The sequence below is a fragment of the Trachemys scripta genome, chromosome 16 (assembly GCF_013100865.1).
Source record: "Trachemys scripta elegans isolate TJP31775 chromosome 16, CAS_Tse_1.0, whole genome shotgun sequence".
In the NCBI taxonomy this organism is placed as follows: domain Eukaryota; kingdom Metazoa; phylum Chordata; order Testudines; family Emydidae; genus Trachemys; species Trachemys scripta.
In genome coordinates this window covers 3,806,605-3,823,340 of record NC_048313.1, presented here as the reverse complement: position 1 = coordinate 3,823,340, position 16,736 = coordinate 3,806,605, and the positions used below count along the sequence as shown (strand labels likewise).

The following is a 16,736-nucleotide window of genomic DNA, read 5'->3' as shown; positions in this document are numbered from 1 at the left end:
CTTCTGTGTGCATTTGTGTCCCTCTAGTGCCCACTCCCCTTTACAAACACCCACATCGCTCACTTTGGTCCCGATGCAGGCCCAACCAGCCGAGGAACAAACCAGGCGGTTAAAACAACCCAGAGCCAGAACTGAATGCCGTCTGCCTCACAACGGGGCTTGCAGGGGGGAGAGCACTTTGCCTGTTGGCCTGTGGGAGCCGTGGCCACCTGGCTGGGACCAGCACAATCAGTTGGGGGCACACGGTTTTTATAGACCGGGCCCTGCTGATCCCTCCTGGCCTGGAAACAGTTGCTTAATTGCACGGATGGACTCTCGAGTTCAGCTGGCCTTATCCACCCCACTGTGCCTCTGAAGTCACTCAGGAAACCAGATTCCCAGCTGGCATCAATGGGCCTCATTCCACTGGGGGTCAATGAACGTCACTCCATTAGGGTCAATGGACCGAGATCTCCAGCTAGTATCAATGGGCCTCATTCCAGTGGGGTCAATGGGCCCAGATCCCCAGCTGGTGTCAATGGGCCTCATTCCACTGGGGGTCAATGGGCATCGCTCCATTAGGGTCAATGGACCGAGATCTCCAGCTAGTATCAATGGGCCTCATTCCAGTGGGGTCAATGGGCCCAGATCCCCAGCTGGTGTCCATAGAGTACGGCCAAATTACCCTAGCTGGGGATCTGGCCCCACCCCTGCCAACCCCAGTGGGTCAGTAACAATTCATCCCCCCCCACATACCAGCCAGCCCCAGAAATATATTACCACTGGTCCCGGGCACGTGCAGAGCCAGGAGTGCTCCTGCAGCCGTGGCTGTAAACCCCCCCCCGCCCCCCCGCCCGACCTGGCCCGTCACGTTTTCTGTGGGGTCTCTAAGGTGCTGCCGTTGATCCGCCTAGCACCGTGCTGCCCGGGCGCCGCCAGCAGAGGGTGGGTGAGGCTGACCTGAGCGTTGCTGAAGGAGGCGATCCGGCCGCTGCCCCCGATCTGGATGTTGACGGTGGTGGAGTAGCTGGCCCGATGGGGTCCCGTGTCCCGAGCCAAGTCCGCTCTCGCTTTGGGGTACTCCTCTGGCGAGCCTGGCGGCCCCATGCTGCCCGCCCGGTCAGCGTACCTGGAACGCAAGCCGGGGACGTCTGGCCACTTGATGCCATCCAGTTCGTCGGGGCTGGGACTGGCTGAGTTGCTAGGGGGCGCCCTGGAGCAGCACCCCGCCCTGTCTCCGTCTCTAGGGGATGGAGGGCTCTCGGGGTTTCCCCTCGGCCTCCTGCCTGGCTGAGGTAGCGTGGCGGAGGGATGGGAGGTGGGCTGCAGGGGGGAGGAGAGGCGGAGGGTGGAAGGCTGTGTGGGGACGTGCAAGGGGGCAAAGGAGCAAGGCCGGGGGGGGGGCGCACCCAGCTCTTCCCACTGCATGGCGCTGGCTGGAGGGAGGGGGGGAGCACACCCGGGGGCACGCCGGCGCTGGAGACTGGACCCTGGAGCTGGGCTCTGAAGCGGAGGAGAAGGGGGCGGGCTGCTTAGCCCGGGGGACCGGGCACGCCCCCGAGAGACGGTCGAAGGCCAGCAGCACGGCCGAGCCAGACGCCGAGGGGATGGGCTCCCCCAGCCAGCTGGAATCGCGGCAACAGCCCGGGGGAGAGGGCGACCCAGGGCTGGCACAGGGGGAAGGGCAGACGCTGAGCTGGGAAGGGTCCCGCTTGCTGGTACCATGGGACCAGGTGTTGGCCTTCTCACTGGGGAATGGAGCAGATGGGGGGGCTGGAGCTCTGGAGCCCAAGAGGCCAGGGGGCAGTCTTGGGACGGCTGCGCAAGCAGGCAGAGGCTTGGTGGGTGCCGGGGTCTCTGTCGACGGAGGCTGGATGCCAGGCGGCCCCAAGGGGCAGGATGGTCTCAGGACGGCTGTGCAAGGAGGCAGAGGCCTGGTGGGTGCCGGGGTCTCTGTCGACGGAGGCTGGGTGCCAGGTGGCCCCAAGGGGCAGGAGGACGGTCTCGGGATGGCTGAGCAGGGAGGCAGAGGCCTGGTGGGTGCCGGAGTCTCTGTCGACGGAGGCTGGGTGCCAGGCGGCCCCGAGGGGGCACCATTTCTCTTGGCCAGGCTCTGGCTGATGCAGGAGGCGGCGATGTACCTGGAGATGGCCGCGGCGCTGGAGGAGAGGCGCCGGTGTGCCGGGGAGGAGGTCTGGAGGCGCGGCAGAGCCGGGAGGGGGCCGGAGCTGGGCGAAGCGGGAGCCGACCGGGCCGCGGAGCGGCTGGGCTGGGCAGCTGCAGCTGAGGACAGCTCCGGGGACGGGCGTGCCACACCCGTGGCCTGGGAAGGTAGGCAGATGCCCCGGGACGGCAGAGCTGCCAGGGGCACGACGTTGCTGTGGAGCGGAGACGGGGATCCCGCAGCACTGGAGGGCGCCGCCGGCGGGACGGGGTCCGGCGCGGGAGACAGGGACGCCTCTCCAGTCCCGCAGCGGACGGGCCCCGGTGATGGCTGGGCGAGCAGCTCCTCAGTGCCAGGCCGGGAATCCCTGCCCAAAGCCAGGGCTCGCTCCTCTGGCAGCAGGACGGCGACGGGCCCGCTCTGCTCCCCCGCCGGCTCCGGGGGGCCAGCGCCAGGGATGGAGGGGCCCGGCCCCAGCGGGTCGGGCTCGGTGGACGTGCCGACACACGCAGGCTGCCGTTCCGCCGCAGGACTGGGGGAGGCGGCTGGGACCAGCCCGGTCACCTCCGACGCCTGCTGGCTCGGGGCCACTTCCCACAAGGGAGAGGAGGCTGCCGTCTCCGCAGAAACCTCCCTGGCGCTTGGCTCACCCCGGCGCCCGCAGACCACCAGCTCGGCTCGGCAGCCAGGCACCGACGGGCACCCGGCTCCCTCAAAATCCCTGGCTTCGGGTGTCGTGCCAGTTCCACTGGTAGCATCAGGAGCCGGCGGGGGAGAGCTGCCCATGACGGGGCCTTCCCCAACCGGATCGCCTGGGCTCGGGGGGTCCCCGCTGAGCTTCGGGGGTGATTCCACCAGCGGGGGGGGGAGGCTCCTGCCGGGCGGCTCCCGGCTCCTCTGCTGGGGACGAACCCAGGCACCGGGAAGCCAGGAGGGGTGCAGGCCGGTCGCTGCGCAGATCCAGGGCGTTCCCTCGGGCGGCAGCCACCAGCAGCACGTTCTCCTGGACGCAGTTCACGTGCAGGGAGGGCTCGCGGATGAGCACGTGGCCGTAAAGCCGGGGCTCGCCTGGGGGAGACACGGGGAGAGGGGTCAGCGGCTCCTTGTCGGCTTACGCCCCTTATCCCCACGTGCGGCCTAGTGGGCATGAGCCTCAGGAGACCCGGTTCTAATCCTTGTGCTGCTCCGGGGTGAGCTCGGGAAAGCCCCGTGCCTCAGTTTCCCCATCTGTAAAAATGGGACCCAATTTACCCCCCTTTGTGAAGCACGTGGAGACCTGCTGAGGGGACGAATATTATTCTCTCGCCTACTACAGGGCTGAGAACGCGGCCCCAATTTACCCCCGAAGCTAGGGGTGCAGGGCCAGACCCCCTCCTCTCCCCCCCCAGCTGGTGTGAACAGGCATTAGGAGCCACAGAAGTCAAAGGGATGGTGCTGGGTCCCACTGCCTGGGACTATTACTCCAGCGTTCACCCCGGCTGGGGACCCAGCCTAGCAAATCCGGGAACTCCGCCCAGTGTGCGAGCGCACCCCGTGCCAGCAGGGGGGGCTGCAGTCTCTCGCTCAGACCCACACACATTGCTCAGATGGCAGGGTCTGATTTCACCAGAGCCAGCCCCCCTGCGCTCCACGTTCCCAGCAGCCCTTCCCATCTGCTCTCAGGCCCCCGCAAGGAACATTTTCTTTCCTGGGCGCCGGTCCCAGGACAGCTGCTTTCGTTCTGACGCCGGGGGGCAGCCTGCAGGGGTTACAACCAGCTTTCTAGTCTGAGCCCCCCTGGAATGACTGTGTGTGTGTCACCGAACGGGGCCCAGCGGCGCCTGTGAACGCTTCCTGCACGGGGCTGATGAGTTGCACGCTGCAGGGATAGTCCTCACCTACTTAGGGTAGATGGGACTAGAACCCACGTCCTTGAAATCCACCCCCGGCATCTACGGCTTGAGCTGAAGGAAAGCCCCGCAAGCGGGCCGCTCCTGCCGCAGCCGGCACAAAGACCCCTGTGCAGCTTCAGGCCGCTCCCTCCACCCCCGGGCCCCAGGATGGCTTTGCTCGGGCTCCGCACTCCCGTCTCGCTGGGCGGCTCCGCGCCGGCCGCATGCTGCGGCAGGGACCCGTTACCAAGCTCTGGGACCGGCCGGGTGGCTCCGGCGCGCAGTGCGGCCTGCTCTGGTGTCCAGGCACCCAGGGACGAACGCTCGGACAGCAGAGACGGACGTAAGGAGGGATCCAGGTACACAGACCTGGGAGGCAGGCGGCAGGGAAAGCCAGCGGCCGGGGAGCCGGGGGCAAACAGGCCAGGGCTGCTGGAGGCTCAGAGCCTGCCCCGATCTGGACTCCACGTTACCCCATTGCCCTGGGACCCATCATGATTCTCCACACAGCCTAGAGAGTTGAAGAAGGGACTGCCTGGCTCAGGGGGGCGGGGAATAGGGCACAGAGCCTTTCCCCTCTAGGGGGCGCCGGCTCTGATCCAGCCCAGGGTGGGGGACTGGCTGGCTCAGGCGGGCGGGGAATGGGACACGGAGCCTTTCCCCTCTAGCCGGCTCTGATCCAGCCCAGGGCGGGGGACTGGCTGGCTCAGGGGGGCGGGGAATAGGGCACGGAGCCTTTCCCGTCTAGGGGGCGCCGGCTCTGATCCATCCGAGGGTGGGGGACTGGCTGGCTCAGGCGGGTGGGGAATGGGACACGGAGCGGGGAGCAGTGGGGAGAGGGAGAGCCATGCCGCAGAGAGCCTGGCACACAGAGTGGCACCCTGGGGTGCCCTACAGAGGGGTGGAGTTCTCTGACACCTGGGGCTGCCCCAGACCCCTCCCAAGGCCCCCCTCCAAGCCACGCCGCTGCAGGGGGATCCTACCCACCCAGCCAGAGGCCCTGGGACTCACAGCGAGGGAGGCAGGGCCCTGGCATCTCCTCCCGCAGGCTTTCCAGGGTGCCCATCCTGCTGGGTGCCGGGCGGCGCGGCCCGTCCTGCGGCCTCCGGGCCGTCTTGGCCCGGCTGATCTTCTCGCTGTACATCCGCGCCAGGGCTTGCACCTTGCTGAGGATCCGCTCCGAGTTCTCCAGCAGGCAAGGGGCAGTGTCCTCATATAACCCTGGCAGGGGGGCGTAGCCGGCGGGCGGGACACCATCGGCACGAGGGACCGCGTCGCCACAGGACAGCCGGGGCGGGGCAGCCAGATCCGATTCCTCCACAATCCACAGGGGCTCCAGGAACGGTGGGGGCTCGCGGGCGGCCGCCGACCCTTTGCTGCCCTGCTTCACGCGGGGGGTGCGTGCTCCCAGGGCGTCCGCCGCCCCCCGCTCTTTCTCCCGCCAGGCCCGCCGGATCTCCGCGCACGACTTGTACTCGGGCTCCTGGCTGGCAGGGGGCAGGGCAACATGGCTGGCAGGCTGGTCCCGCCCCTTCCCAGCATCCTCTTGGTTGGCGCCAGCTTCGGTACCTTGGTCGGTGAGCTGGTCCCGCCCCTTCCCCGCATCCTCTTGGTTGGTGCCATGGATGTCTGGGTTGATAGGCTGGTCCTGTCCCTTCCCAGCATCCTCGTGGGCCTCTTGGTTGGCACCAAATTGAGTGCCTTGATCAAAGGCCGGGCCCTCTCCCTTCCCAGAATCCTCTTGGTTGGCGTCATGAGGGGTGGTGTTTTGGTCAAGAAACTGGCCCCACCTCCTCCTAGCATCCTCCTGGCGGGCAGGGCGGGCCTTGGCCCAAGAAGCCCCGCCCCCCTCGCGGTCCATGGCACCCTCCTGCTGGGGGAGGCGGTTGAGGTGGAGCACAGAGTCCCGCACCATGCCGGCGGGGGCGGAGAGGGCGCCCTCCCGAGCGGGGGGGTCTGGGGCAGCCTCGCCCGCCTCATAGTAGCACTTGATCTTCTCAATCAGCAGCCGGTCGTCTCGGGTCAGCGGCGAGTCCCGCGCTGACCCATCCCTGTACGGGGGGCAGGCCCCATCGGTGGAGCCGAGCTCCCCGCTGCACGCTTCCCGCCCCGCACGCAGGGCGTTATCCCCTGCCAGGACCTCTGGCTTGCCGGCGGCCTCCTCTGCACCCAGGTCTTCTAGGACACAAAGAGGGGAAGGGCCCCGCTCCTGCTTCTCCTCCAATTCGCTGCGAGGGGGATGGCGCGGTGGGAGGGGTTGCGTCACGCCGAGGCTGCCAGGGTGGGGCTCGTCTCGCTCGGCAGCGTCTCCCTCCTGAACCTCGCTTCCCTCGGCTCGTTCTCCCAGCACGGCTCGGCTCAGAGGCGGATCCTGGGGGATCAAAACAGATAACAGCAGGATCAGAGCCAGGCCGGGGGGATAGTTCCCAGCAAAGGATCGTTCCAGCAGAAAATGGTGACCCGTCGAAACCGGACCCCCGCTGGCGGGAAACGGACGCATTTCTCGCCTCGAACACACCTCGGGAAAAAAGTTTCTACATTTTTTTAAATGAAAAATTCCAGTTTTCCGGTTCAAACCATATAATAAAACACAGAAATAATAAAAAATTAGGTAACCCGGCAGCGGGTAGGTGAAGCCTTCATTTCGCTCTTTGTTCCCGTGTTACAAAGTGTCACCCAGGGCGGGCAGGGCTTGAAAGTCACCCCAAAATGTGTTACGTCATTTATGGAGAGCCCCGAGTTAAAAAATAAGGATCAAAAGTGAAATGAAACGAGCAGAAGAGAAACGAATTTCCGACTGGTGAAAATCTTTGAGATTTTGATTTTACGTCCCGATTCGGGAAGGGAAAATGTTTCGATCTCTTGACCGTGATCCTAGGATGAGCAAAGTTTCCCGTCCAGGTCTAGCTAACAGATCCTGGCGGTTTCCCTTAATAATCACACAGCTCTTGGAATCATGCGCTTTCGGGGGAATCTCGGCTTTGATTCAAAGACCAAAAGCAAATTGCTAGCCCTCCTGGTTGCCCAGAAAAGGATGAAAATGTGACCTCAGAGCAGAAGAAAGAACCCTTGAATCTCACGATTTCTCAGGCAAAAATCGCAGGATTTCGCAGCCAAATCTCAGGTTGGGCGGAAGGCTGATGGCGCTGCGCCGGCAGAGCCGGGGTAGAATTTTCACAAGCCCCAACGCAGTTTCGGATCCCAAGTCCCATTTAAGGGACCCGGGAAGAATCAGACTCCGAAGGGCCCAGTCGCTTTTGAAAATGGGACGTTTGCTCTTAAGTCAGGTGCTTTTGAAAATGTTACCAGTAGGCACCCAGAAGTCTGAGTCCCAGGCCCTGCTCTAACCACTAGACCGCACTTCCCTCCCAGAGACAGAACCCAGGAGTCCTGGCTCCCAGACCCACTGCTCTGACCACTAGACCTCATTCCCCTCCCTCAGCCAGAGACAGAACCCAGGAGTCCTGGTTCTCAGCCCAGTGCCCCATCCACTAGCTAATGCTGCTTCTACCTTCTCTCCCATTATGCCCCGCCTCACGTACCTGCTCCGGCTGTGGAGTGGGGCTCCCGGGGCGCTGCTCCCCCTGCCCCCAGGGCGTCTCCTCTGTCCCCAGGTCCCTGCTTAGCCCCCTCTGGGTGAGCAGCTCCAGGATCTCCTCGGTGATGGACAGCGGCTCCTCGGCCAGGCAGAACGGGGGCGACTCGGCGTCCTCGCCGGGGTCTGACTCCTCGGCCACGCTGGAGTCCAGGGTGCAGACGCTGCCCGAGAGCGCCAGTGGCGGTGGGGCGGGGAACAGCTCCCCCTCGCTGCCCGCGTGCTGCAAGGGGAAGAGGCCCCAGGCTGCTAAGGATGGCAGTCCTGGACTGATTCCCCCCCCACCCCCCCGATCCCCGCCCCCCAGGCCCCCCAGACCTGGGCACTGGGTGGGGAGAGGGAAGCAAGGTTATTTGCCTGTTTTAACCTCCCCCCCACCCCCAAGCTGGGGATAGAACCTAGGAGTCCTGATTCCCAGCCTCCCCCCACTCTAACCACTAGCCCCCATTCCCCTCCCAGAGCTGGAGATAAAACCCAGGAGTCCTGGCTCCCAGGCCCCCCAGCTCTAAGCACTAGACCTCACTCCTCTCTCAGAGCCAAGGAGAGAACCCCGGAGTCCTGATTCCCAGCCGCCTCCCGCTGTAACCACTAGATCCCACTCCCCTCTCAGAACCAAGGAGAGAACCCAGGAGTCCTGCCCCCACCCCCTGAGCTGGGAGCACAACGCACACCTTCCAACTTCCTACCCTGGCACTGAGGCCCTATGGGCAGCAATAAAACACCAACTGGGGAAGGGAAACCCCAGAACACGCCGGCCCCTTACCTTCAATTTGGGGGTGGCCGGGAGCCCCCGACAGCGACCTCAGCACAGAAGGGAAAGAGACAAACCCAGAGTTAGACACCTGAGCAGCCGGCCCCGAAACCCACCAGCACGGACCTGTCTGTCAAAACAAGGGATAGCCCCGCCAGCACCTCCTGGGCTCCGGTCCTGTCCCGGGCTCTTCGGAACACGGGAATTTTCAGATCAGACCAGACTTGGGGCCCATCTACCCCGGTATCCTGCCTGCATCAGAGGAAAGGGCAAGACTCCCCTCTAGTGGGCAGTGATGGGATAGCCAGTGACTGCCTAACCCTCCGGGAAGGCTGAGATCCATAACTCAGGACTGGCTTCATGTTGGCAACGCAGCCAATTGAGGGGCCTGGTCGGGGGGAGCCCAGGGCTGGGATAGCAGGGAGGTGAGGGGGACCGAGGGGCACCAGGAGAGCAGTGGGAGAGCCCAGGGCATGGTGGGGGCTGCGGGTCGGGACTGAGGGGCACCAGGAGAGCAGTGGGAGAGCCCAGGGCATGGTGGAGGCTGCGGGTCGGGACTGAGGGGCACCAGGAGAGCAGTGGGAGAGCCCAGGGCATGGTGGGGGCTGCGGGTCAGGACTGAGGGGCACCAGGAGAGCGGGGTGGGGGATACTTACCGTTCTGCTCCTGCCCCATCTGGCTCAGCTCAGTGGCCGGCTCTGGGGGCAGAGGAAGGAGAAGTGTTAGCTGAAGCCCCCCGGGGGCTGGGAGAGGGCGGGAACACCTCGTTAAGACCACTCAGGTTCCACCCTGCCAGGAAGAGCTGGGGCGCTCCCCTGTGTGGCCCACCCCAGCCGGCGGAATGACAGCCGGGGAAACTGAGGCACAAAGAGGTTGGGGGGAAAACTGAGGCACAACAAGGGGACGAGACTTATACAAAGTCACACGGCAAGTCTTTGGCAGAGAACCCAGGAGTCCTGACCCTGTTGTTTCCTGCTCTAGCCACTAGACCCCATTCCCCTCCCAGACCTAGGGAGAGAACCCAGGAGTCCTGGCTCCCAGCCCTCCTCCTCTAACTCACTAGATCCCGCTCCCCTCCCAGAGCTGGGAGCCAGGACTTCTGGGTTCTCTCCCCAGCTCTGGGAGGGAAGTGAGGTCTAGTGGCTAGAGCAGGGGGGCTGGGTTCTCTCCCTAGCTCTGTCACATACATGCCTCAGTTTCCCCATCGGAGGGCGGGGGGGGTGCTCTATCTTCGTGGCCCAATCAATCCTTCCCCTGTCGGCTGAACCCACTGACGGGGAGGCCCCATTTGCATGAGTTGGGAGGTGCCACCCCCCCCCCCCCAATCCCCATAGGAGCTGGGCTGAGTCCCGGCAAACTCCTCTCCTGCCGTCCCGTGCTGGCTCGGGGGCACTCACCGGATTGCCTGCGCCCCCGGCGGTACTGAATGGCGCCGTCCAGCTGGATGACGGGGCAGCTTTTGCGGGCTCTCTCCGGGCTGCACATGAATTTGGGCGGCTCTGAAACGGGACAGGAGAGCCCAGATCGGAGGGGAATCCTGCCACACCCCTGCCTCTGGCTTCTCTGGGGCGCCAGCCCCCCACTCTGGTGCTGCAGGGGCTGGGTTGGGATTTCCCCCCCCCCCCGCCCCCGAGTGCAGCAGGGTCCTTTCACATCGGGGCATTAGTGCCAGGACCCGCTCCCTGGCGCACGGTCCCACCCCCACCCCGCTGGCGTCAAGATCCCCATGGCGTCCCGGCTCAGCTCAACGGGGCGCTGGCCTGGCCCATGGCTGGGAACACGCCCCCCTTTGCAGGAGCTGCTGCGCCCCACTTTCCCCCCTGGTCCCTTAGTACCTGACTGCCGCCTGCTGCGGGGGAAGCCCCAGGCGTCCTCCATCCTTGGAGAGGGGGCCGGCGTCTTCAGGGGCTCCGGGCTGCAGCGGATCTCCGGGGAGCCTGGTACAGACGACGGGTTGGAGCGTCTAACGCCACCGCCCCTCTCCCCAAACGCTGTCGACCCCGGCAGCCCCACGAGCCCTGTGCTCGGCTTATACCCTGCCCAGCCCCTCCTCCTTCCATCCCCTCCCTTCCCGTCACTCAGCAACAAGGCTACTGGCCTACAGCAGAAGTGGGGGGCTGGTTCTCTCCCCAGCTCTGGAAGGGGAATGGGGTCTAGTGGCTGGGGGGGGGGGGGGGGGCTGGGAGCCAGGGCTCCTGGGTTCTCTCCCCAGCTCTGGGAAGGGAGTGGGGTCTAGTGGTTAGAGCAGGGGGGCTGGGAGCCAGGACTCCTGGGTTCTCTCCCCAGCTCTGGGAGGGGAGTGGGGTCTAGTGGTTAGAGCAGGGGGTCTGGGAGCCAGGACTCTTGTATTCTCTTCCCAGCTCTGGGAAGGGAGTGGGGTCTAGTGGTTAGAGCGGGGGAGGGGCTGGGAGCCAGGACTCCTGGGTTCTCTCCCCAGCTCTGGGAGGGGAGTGGGGTCTAGTGGCTAGAGCAGGGGAGGGCTGGGAGCCAGGACTCCTGGGTTCTCTCCCTGGCTCCGGGCGGGGGAGGGGCCTGGGTGCAGAGAGCCGCTCACTTACTTTGGAAGCTGTTCTCCAGCAGCACTTGCTTGGCCTGTAACAAGGAAAAGGGGGTTACACACCTGGCTGCAGTGCACAGCGCCCCCTGTGGGGAGAAGAGGGGAGTGCGGCCTCCAGGGGCTACTGCACACCTGGCTGCAGCATGCCACGCCCCCTGCAGGGGTAATAGGGGAGTGCAGCCTCCAAGGCCCAGTCCCTTGTTGGCCCCTGGCCGAGGCCGGCAGCGGGAGGCAGCCGGGGGCAATGGCTCCATTAGGAACAGGAGTGGGGTCTGAGAACAGACTCCGAGCGGCCGGCGGAGACCCCTTAGCTGCATCCTTCCCCGCTCACCTTCTGAGGGATAGACGCCGGGTGGTTCTCAACGATCAGACGCTTCAGGTAATGGATCCACACCCGCTTCTCTTCCTGGTTCCTGGCCTGCAGAGGGGACGGGGGAAGTAACAGCCATAGCTGATCTGCAGCCACCTCTGGGGCGGGGGCTGGTTATGCAGGGACACCTCACCCGGTGCTGAGATGCAGCCACCTCTGGGGTGGGGCGCGGGGGTTGGTTATACAGGGACCCCTCAGCTGGTGCCGAGATGCAGCCACCTCTGGGGTGGGGAGCAGGGGCTGGTTATACAGGGACCCCTCACCCAGTGCTGAGATGCAGCTACCTCTGGGGTGGAGTGTAGGGGCTGGTTATACAGGGATCCCTCACCCGGCGTGAAGGATCCAAGCGAAGGCGCAGAGGGGAAACCGATCCGGGTTTTGGGCCAGGGGCAAGTGCCAGGGGATCTCCAGTAGCCACAACTTGGCAGGATCTCGGCTGCATCTCTCCGGCACAAGGACAACACGCCCTACCACAACCCTGGGGCAGTGAGGAGAGCGCCCCCCTTTTGAGCCCCCCCACACCCCTTGCAGCCCCGCAGGGGATACGGGGGGGCGGGGTTTTCCCTATGAGGGAAGAGACCCTTCCCCCACAACACAGCGTCCCCTAGCGCCGCATTGGGGAATTGCCCTTGGAACTCATTGCAAGGGCAGAGTCGTCGTCGCGTCGCGCCTCCCCCCCCCCACCGACCCCACTGCTGAGCCCCTGCCCCCTAGCGCCACCATATGGGGGGCAGGAGGGCTGCACTCACCTGCACCACGTGCTGCTGCTTGGGGATGGTGAGGTCCGAGATCTTGAAGCTCAGGGGGTCCTTGAGGCTCTCCGACAGGGCCAGGTTACAGCACTGGAGGGGAGGAAGAGAGCGCAGCATGGCCCCTCTCCACTCTGGCCGCCGGCCCCTCGCGGGGGCAGGGGACTGCACAGGGGCACGGGGGCAGGGGACAGCGCGGGGGTCCTGGGGGCCACAGGAGGGAGCTGCGGAGGGGGAACTGCCCAGGGGCCAGGCACCCCTCGATGGAGCCCACGCGGGGCTAGTACAGACCCCGCCCCGGCCACAGGGGACGGCTGGGGAAAGCCAGCAGAGGTGAGGGGGGCCCCTGCCCACCAGTGGATTTGGGGTGCCCTCCCCCTGCCTAGCCCCTAAAGGATAGGGACCCCTCAACCATCCCCCCAGAGAAGAGAGTGAGCCCTGGCCACGCCCCCCCAGGGGATGGGGGTGCCCCTCCCCCTTCCCATCCCCGACTGGGCGGGGCCCCCCCTTACGAAGATGTGGCTCTTGTAGACGAAGGCCGGCCCGCGGCGCTTGGCAACCAGCAGCATCTTGCTGAAGAGGAAGAAGGCGCGTTCCCGCCGCACCCGCTGCACCCGGAACTGCCCCTCCAGCACCAGCTCCCCGAAGGCCTCCAGCTCCGGCCCCATCCAGCCCACCAGCAGCCCCTGCAGCTCCTGGGGGGGACACGGCCGCAGATCAGCCTTCGTGCGGACCGGGGCTGGGGGGCGGGTTTGGCTGGATAGGGACCTGCAGCGGGGGAGGGACCGGCTGGGGGATCCCACTAAAGGGTGATCCCACCAATGGGAGGGCTCAGGGGGGGCAGCTGGGGGTACAGCCAGGAAGGGACCAGGAGATGGGGGAGACTAGTTGGGGTCTGCCAAGGGGGTGACCCAGGGGGGAGGAGATCCCATCTGGGAGCCTTGGGGGAGCGGGGGGGGGGTTGTGGAAACAGCTGGGGGTCCGGCCAGGAGGGGCCCTGGGGAGGGGTGGTTTGACTGGGGTGGTAGGATGGTGCCCCCCCCCACCTGCAGCCGGGCAGCGTGTTCCTGCTTCCGCTTCATGTCGTTGATGTACCAGGCCACGGCCGTCATGGTGATGATGGCTTCCTCCACCGCCTCGTAGCCTGCGCTGCTCCGCTCACAGTGCCGGGCCAGCTCCTGGGGGGCGGCAGGAGAACGGCCCCTCAAGCACCCACCGGCTCCCCCCGCACAGACGCCAGGGAGAGGCCGAGCTGGGCCCTCAGGGCAACAAGGGCCATGCCCCTGGGGGAGCTCCCAGCGACTCCAGGGCCTCTCCCGGCAGGGTGCAGGGGGGAGTGGGGCGGAAACACTGGCTATGGGACAGAGCTCCCAGTCTCTCCCAGCTGAGGACGCTGTGGGGTGCAAACACTGGCTCTGGGGCAGAGCTCCCAGTCTCTGCCAGCAGGGGGTGCTGTGGGGCATGGGGTGGGAGCTCTGGCTGTAGTGGGGGCTCCCAGTCTCTGCCAGCAGGGGGCACTGTGGGAAGCAGGGCAGGAACGCTGGCTATGGGGGGAGCTCCCAGTCTCTCCCAGAGGGGGGCACTGTGGGGAGCAGGGCGGGAACGCTGACTGAGGGGGGAGCTCCCAGTCTCTCCCAGAGGGGGGCACTGTGGGGAGCGGGGTGGGAACGCTGACTGAGGGGGGAGCTCCCAGTCTCTCCCAGCAGGGGGCGCTGTGGGGCGTGGGGCGGGAGCTCTGGCTGCGGGGGGGAGCTCCTGCCTGGGCACTGCTGGGGTCTTTGCTCCGTGGATTCCTCCGTCTCACCTCCCCATCACAGTCGCTTCAAGAGGGTGCCCGTTGTAGGGAACCTGCGCACCCCACCTGAATGTCCCGCAGCCCGGGGAGAGGGGCAGGGGGTGTCGGCCAGGCCCCGCTGGGGGTGTCACCCACCTGCAGCAGGAGATGGTATTTGAGGATCCTCTGGACAGGTTTTAGCAGGTAGGTCTCCAGGGGCAGAGAGTGGCACAGCGTGGCCTGGCGCTCTCGGAAAAACCCCGCCAGCACCTGGTTCTCCATGCACTCCCGCAGCACCGACACCGAGCTGGGGGGGAGACGGGCAGGCTAGCTGGGCACCAGGAGGTGGCGAGCGATGGGGGACGGTGCCCATCCGCCCCAGCACCGGGTGAGGGAAAGGGCCCGCTTGCCCTGCCACCAGGGGGTGCCCGCCCTGGCACCAGGCGAGGGGGCATGCCTACCCGCCCCAGTCTGGCTCCTAACACCCCTGCCCCCTTCCCCAAGTAGGGTTGGGGGGACAGACTCGGATCCCAGTGGCCCATGCATCCTCTCCCTCCTCCCCCCACCCGGGGGGGTGGGACCCATCGATCCCCGGCCCTCCCCACTCCTGGGCTGGTGGCACCTACTCACTTGGGGTAGTTCATGCAGTACAGGGTGTAGATGTCAAATTCCTCGCTCTGCAAGAGAAAACAGGGGGTGTCAGGGAAGGGGGCAGCGCCAGAGATGGGACAGGGACACGGAGCGAGCGGGGTCGGTAGGCGCCAGCCGGGGTGGAAGCCGAGGTGCAGAGAGGGAGGAGGGTTTCACAGCCCCTCTCCCAAAGGGCACCCGACTGCCCCCGTGCTCAGATGTGGCCACCTCTGGGTTGAGGCGCAAGGGTGGTTCATGCACCAATCCCTCGCCTAGCCCTAAGATGCATCTGCCTTTGGGGTGGGATGCGGGGAGACTGTTTATAAGGGATCCCTCACCTGGCACTGAGATGCAGCCACCTCTGGGGATGGGGTGTGTGATGGAGGCTGTTTATACATGGAGCCCGGCCCTGAGGTGCAGCCACCTCTGGGGTGGGGCACCGGGGCTGTTTTTATAGGGATCCCTCACTTGGCTCCGAGATGCAGCCTAGACTCCGTCCCTGCCTGGCTCCTCCACTTTGCTTGGCTCCTTCACACTTCGTTCCCACCCCACCCTTCCAATCTCCCACTTAAGTTCCCAGACCCCAGATCGGCCCCCCTCTACTCTGGCTGCACCCCTCTGACCTCAGGGCAGCCCCTCCCCCAACCCTCATCCTTCCCCCCCATCCCTTGATAACCTGTCCCCCCACCCCCCACCAATCCCACCCCCGGCAGGCATCTCTCCCAAGATCCCCTTAGTGGAAATCAGTTTGCTCCATCCATCCAGCCTCCCCTACTCCATTCATCCAGCATCCCTCTTTCCCCCATCCATCCATCGATCCTTTATCCACCCAGCCCCCATCCTTCCACCCCTCTGTCCCCCCAACCACCCTTCATTCTTTCCATTCCTCCTTCCCCCCTCCCTCTCTCAGCCCTCCCCCGCCAAAGGGCCCCCTAACCAGATCGGGTGGGGCTCACACCCCCTACTGCTCTGTGCCAACCCCCCTTTCTCCTTGCAAAAGGCTGGGGGGGGATTAGATGACCTGTCCCTGTCCCACCCCTCCGTCGCTGCCTGTACCCAGAGCCGGAGGGAGCTCGTGCAGTAAACACCTGGGTACAATAGGGGGTGCAGGAGAGGCAGAAAGGGGTCGCAGCTGGAGGGGGGCGGGGAGGGGCAGGACAGGTGGGCCCTTACCCGTTGCACGAAGCACTCGGCGATGGCATGGGCGCTGCTGCTGCTCTCCAGCTCTTCCAGGAGCTCACTGCACAAGGGGGAGAAAGAGGGCAGGGGGTGAAGCCGCTGATGCAAGGGGCACGCAGTGTAAAGGCTGTTTCTGGGGGGGGGGGGGGGGGATCTGTGTCATCTGGAGACCCCTCTGCACGCACCCAGAAACTGCGTCTCAGACTCCAAATTTGCAAGTAGTTTGCATAATTGCATCTTCCCTATACAGGTTGGCACTGGCTGGATTCGAACCCGTGACCTCAACATACAAGGCGCTGAGGTCAAGTCCCTGAGCCGTGCACCTTCCCTTCCTTTCAACACAAGCAACAGGTGCAGGATTTGTGCTGCAAAGGCCCGGTTCCCACCCGCCACCAGCGCGAAAGGGGAATCCCCACTAGCCGCTAGCAGTATAGGGGCCATGACACAGAGAGGGGCAATGCTGATTAGAGCCAGTAGAGGGCAGCGGCACTCACACGCTTAGCAGCCAGGCCAACCCTCTCCCAATGCTTTAAGGAGGGGGTGGAGGGTGAATTTACACAGCAGGTGGGTTCTCTGGATTCTGGACGCGCCAGGGTCTCACTTCTCTAGGGCGCCCCAGCTGAGCCACTGGGGTTAGGGAAAACTGGGAGGGGAGAGCGCTCCCTAGTGAGCCCTCCCACTCCCAGCCACATAGCATCCCGAGGCTAGAATCAGCGGCCCCGTCCCTACTTAGATCTGCCCTCGCAGGGCCTGTCACCCCAGCCCCACGTCCTGTGCCTTCCCCAGAGCCGGGCTCCCTCCCCGTCCCACCCCCACACCCACTGTTAACCCTACGCTTCCCCGGGGGATAACGGCGGCTCTGTTCCGAGGGAGGTCCCCAGCCAGACCCCTGCCCCGTCCCTCCCCCGGACTCCCCGGCCATCAGCACCCCGAGAACACGCGCCCCCACCCCGTGTCCTCACATGGCCCCACCAGGAAACGAGCTCCGAGAAACCCAGCCGCAAACCACATGGCGGAAGGCACGGTGGGGGGGGAGGGGGAGAGGGTTCCTCATTGATCCACCCTGCCCCCTCCAACCCTCCCCAGCCAAACACTGCCATTGGGGGGGGGGGAACCC

General features: G+C 65.4%; 1 protein-coding gene across 2 annotated transcripts in view; it reads right to left on the bottom strand.

The window, feature by feature from the left end:
• Positions 1 to 2,775: 2,775 nt before the first annotated feature.
• The window catches only part of PLEKHG2 (pleckstrin homology and RhoGEF domain containing G2), a 28,748-nt gene continuing 14,787 nt past the window's right edge, over positions 2,776 to 16,736 (bottom strand). For both annotated transcript variants that reach the window (XM_034792298.1, XM_034792299.1), the window contains 15 exons: positions 15,614 to 15,680; positions 14,441 to 14,487; positions 13,967 to 14,117; positions 13,083 to 13,214; positions 12,549 to 12,731; positions 12,037 to 12,129; positions 11,249 to 11,335; positions 10,919 to 10,952; positions 10,196 to 10,297; positions 9,758 to 9,859; positions 9,017 to 9,058; positions 8,373 to 8,410; positions 7,557 to 7,832; positions 5,026 to 6,385; positions 2,776 to 3,211 (listed from right to left, as the gene is read on the bottom strand). In XM_034792298.1, coding sequence (XP_034648189.1) covers positions 2,901 to 3,211; positions 5,026 to 6,385; positions 7,557 to 7,832; positions 8,373 to 8,410; positions 9,017 to 9,058; positions 9,758 to 9,859; positions 10,196 to 10,297; positions 10,919 to 10,952; positions 11,249 to 11,335; positions 12,037 to 12,129; positions 12,549 to 12,731; positions 13,083 to 13,214; positions 13,967 to 14,117; positions 14,441 to 14,487; positions 15,614 to 15,680 — 3,025 coding nt within the window. In that variant the 3' untranslated portion in view covers positions 2,776 to 2,900. The remainder of the gene's footprint in view (positions 3,212 to 5,025; positions 6,386 to 7,556; positions 7,833 to 8,372; positions 8,411 to 9,016; positions 9,059 to 9,757; positions 9,860 to 10,195; positions 10,298 to 10,918; positions 10,953 to 11,248; positions 11,336 to 12,036; positions 12,130 to 12,548; positions 12,732 to 13,082; positions 13,215 to 13,966; positions 14,118 to 14,440; positions 14,488 to 15,613; positions 15,681 to 16,736) is intronic.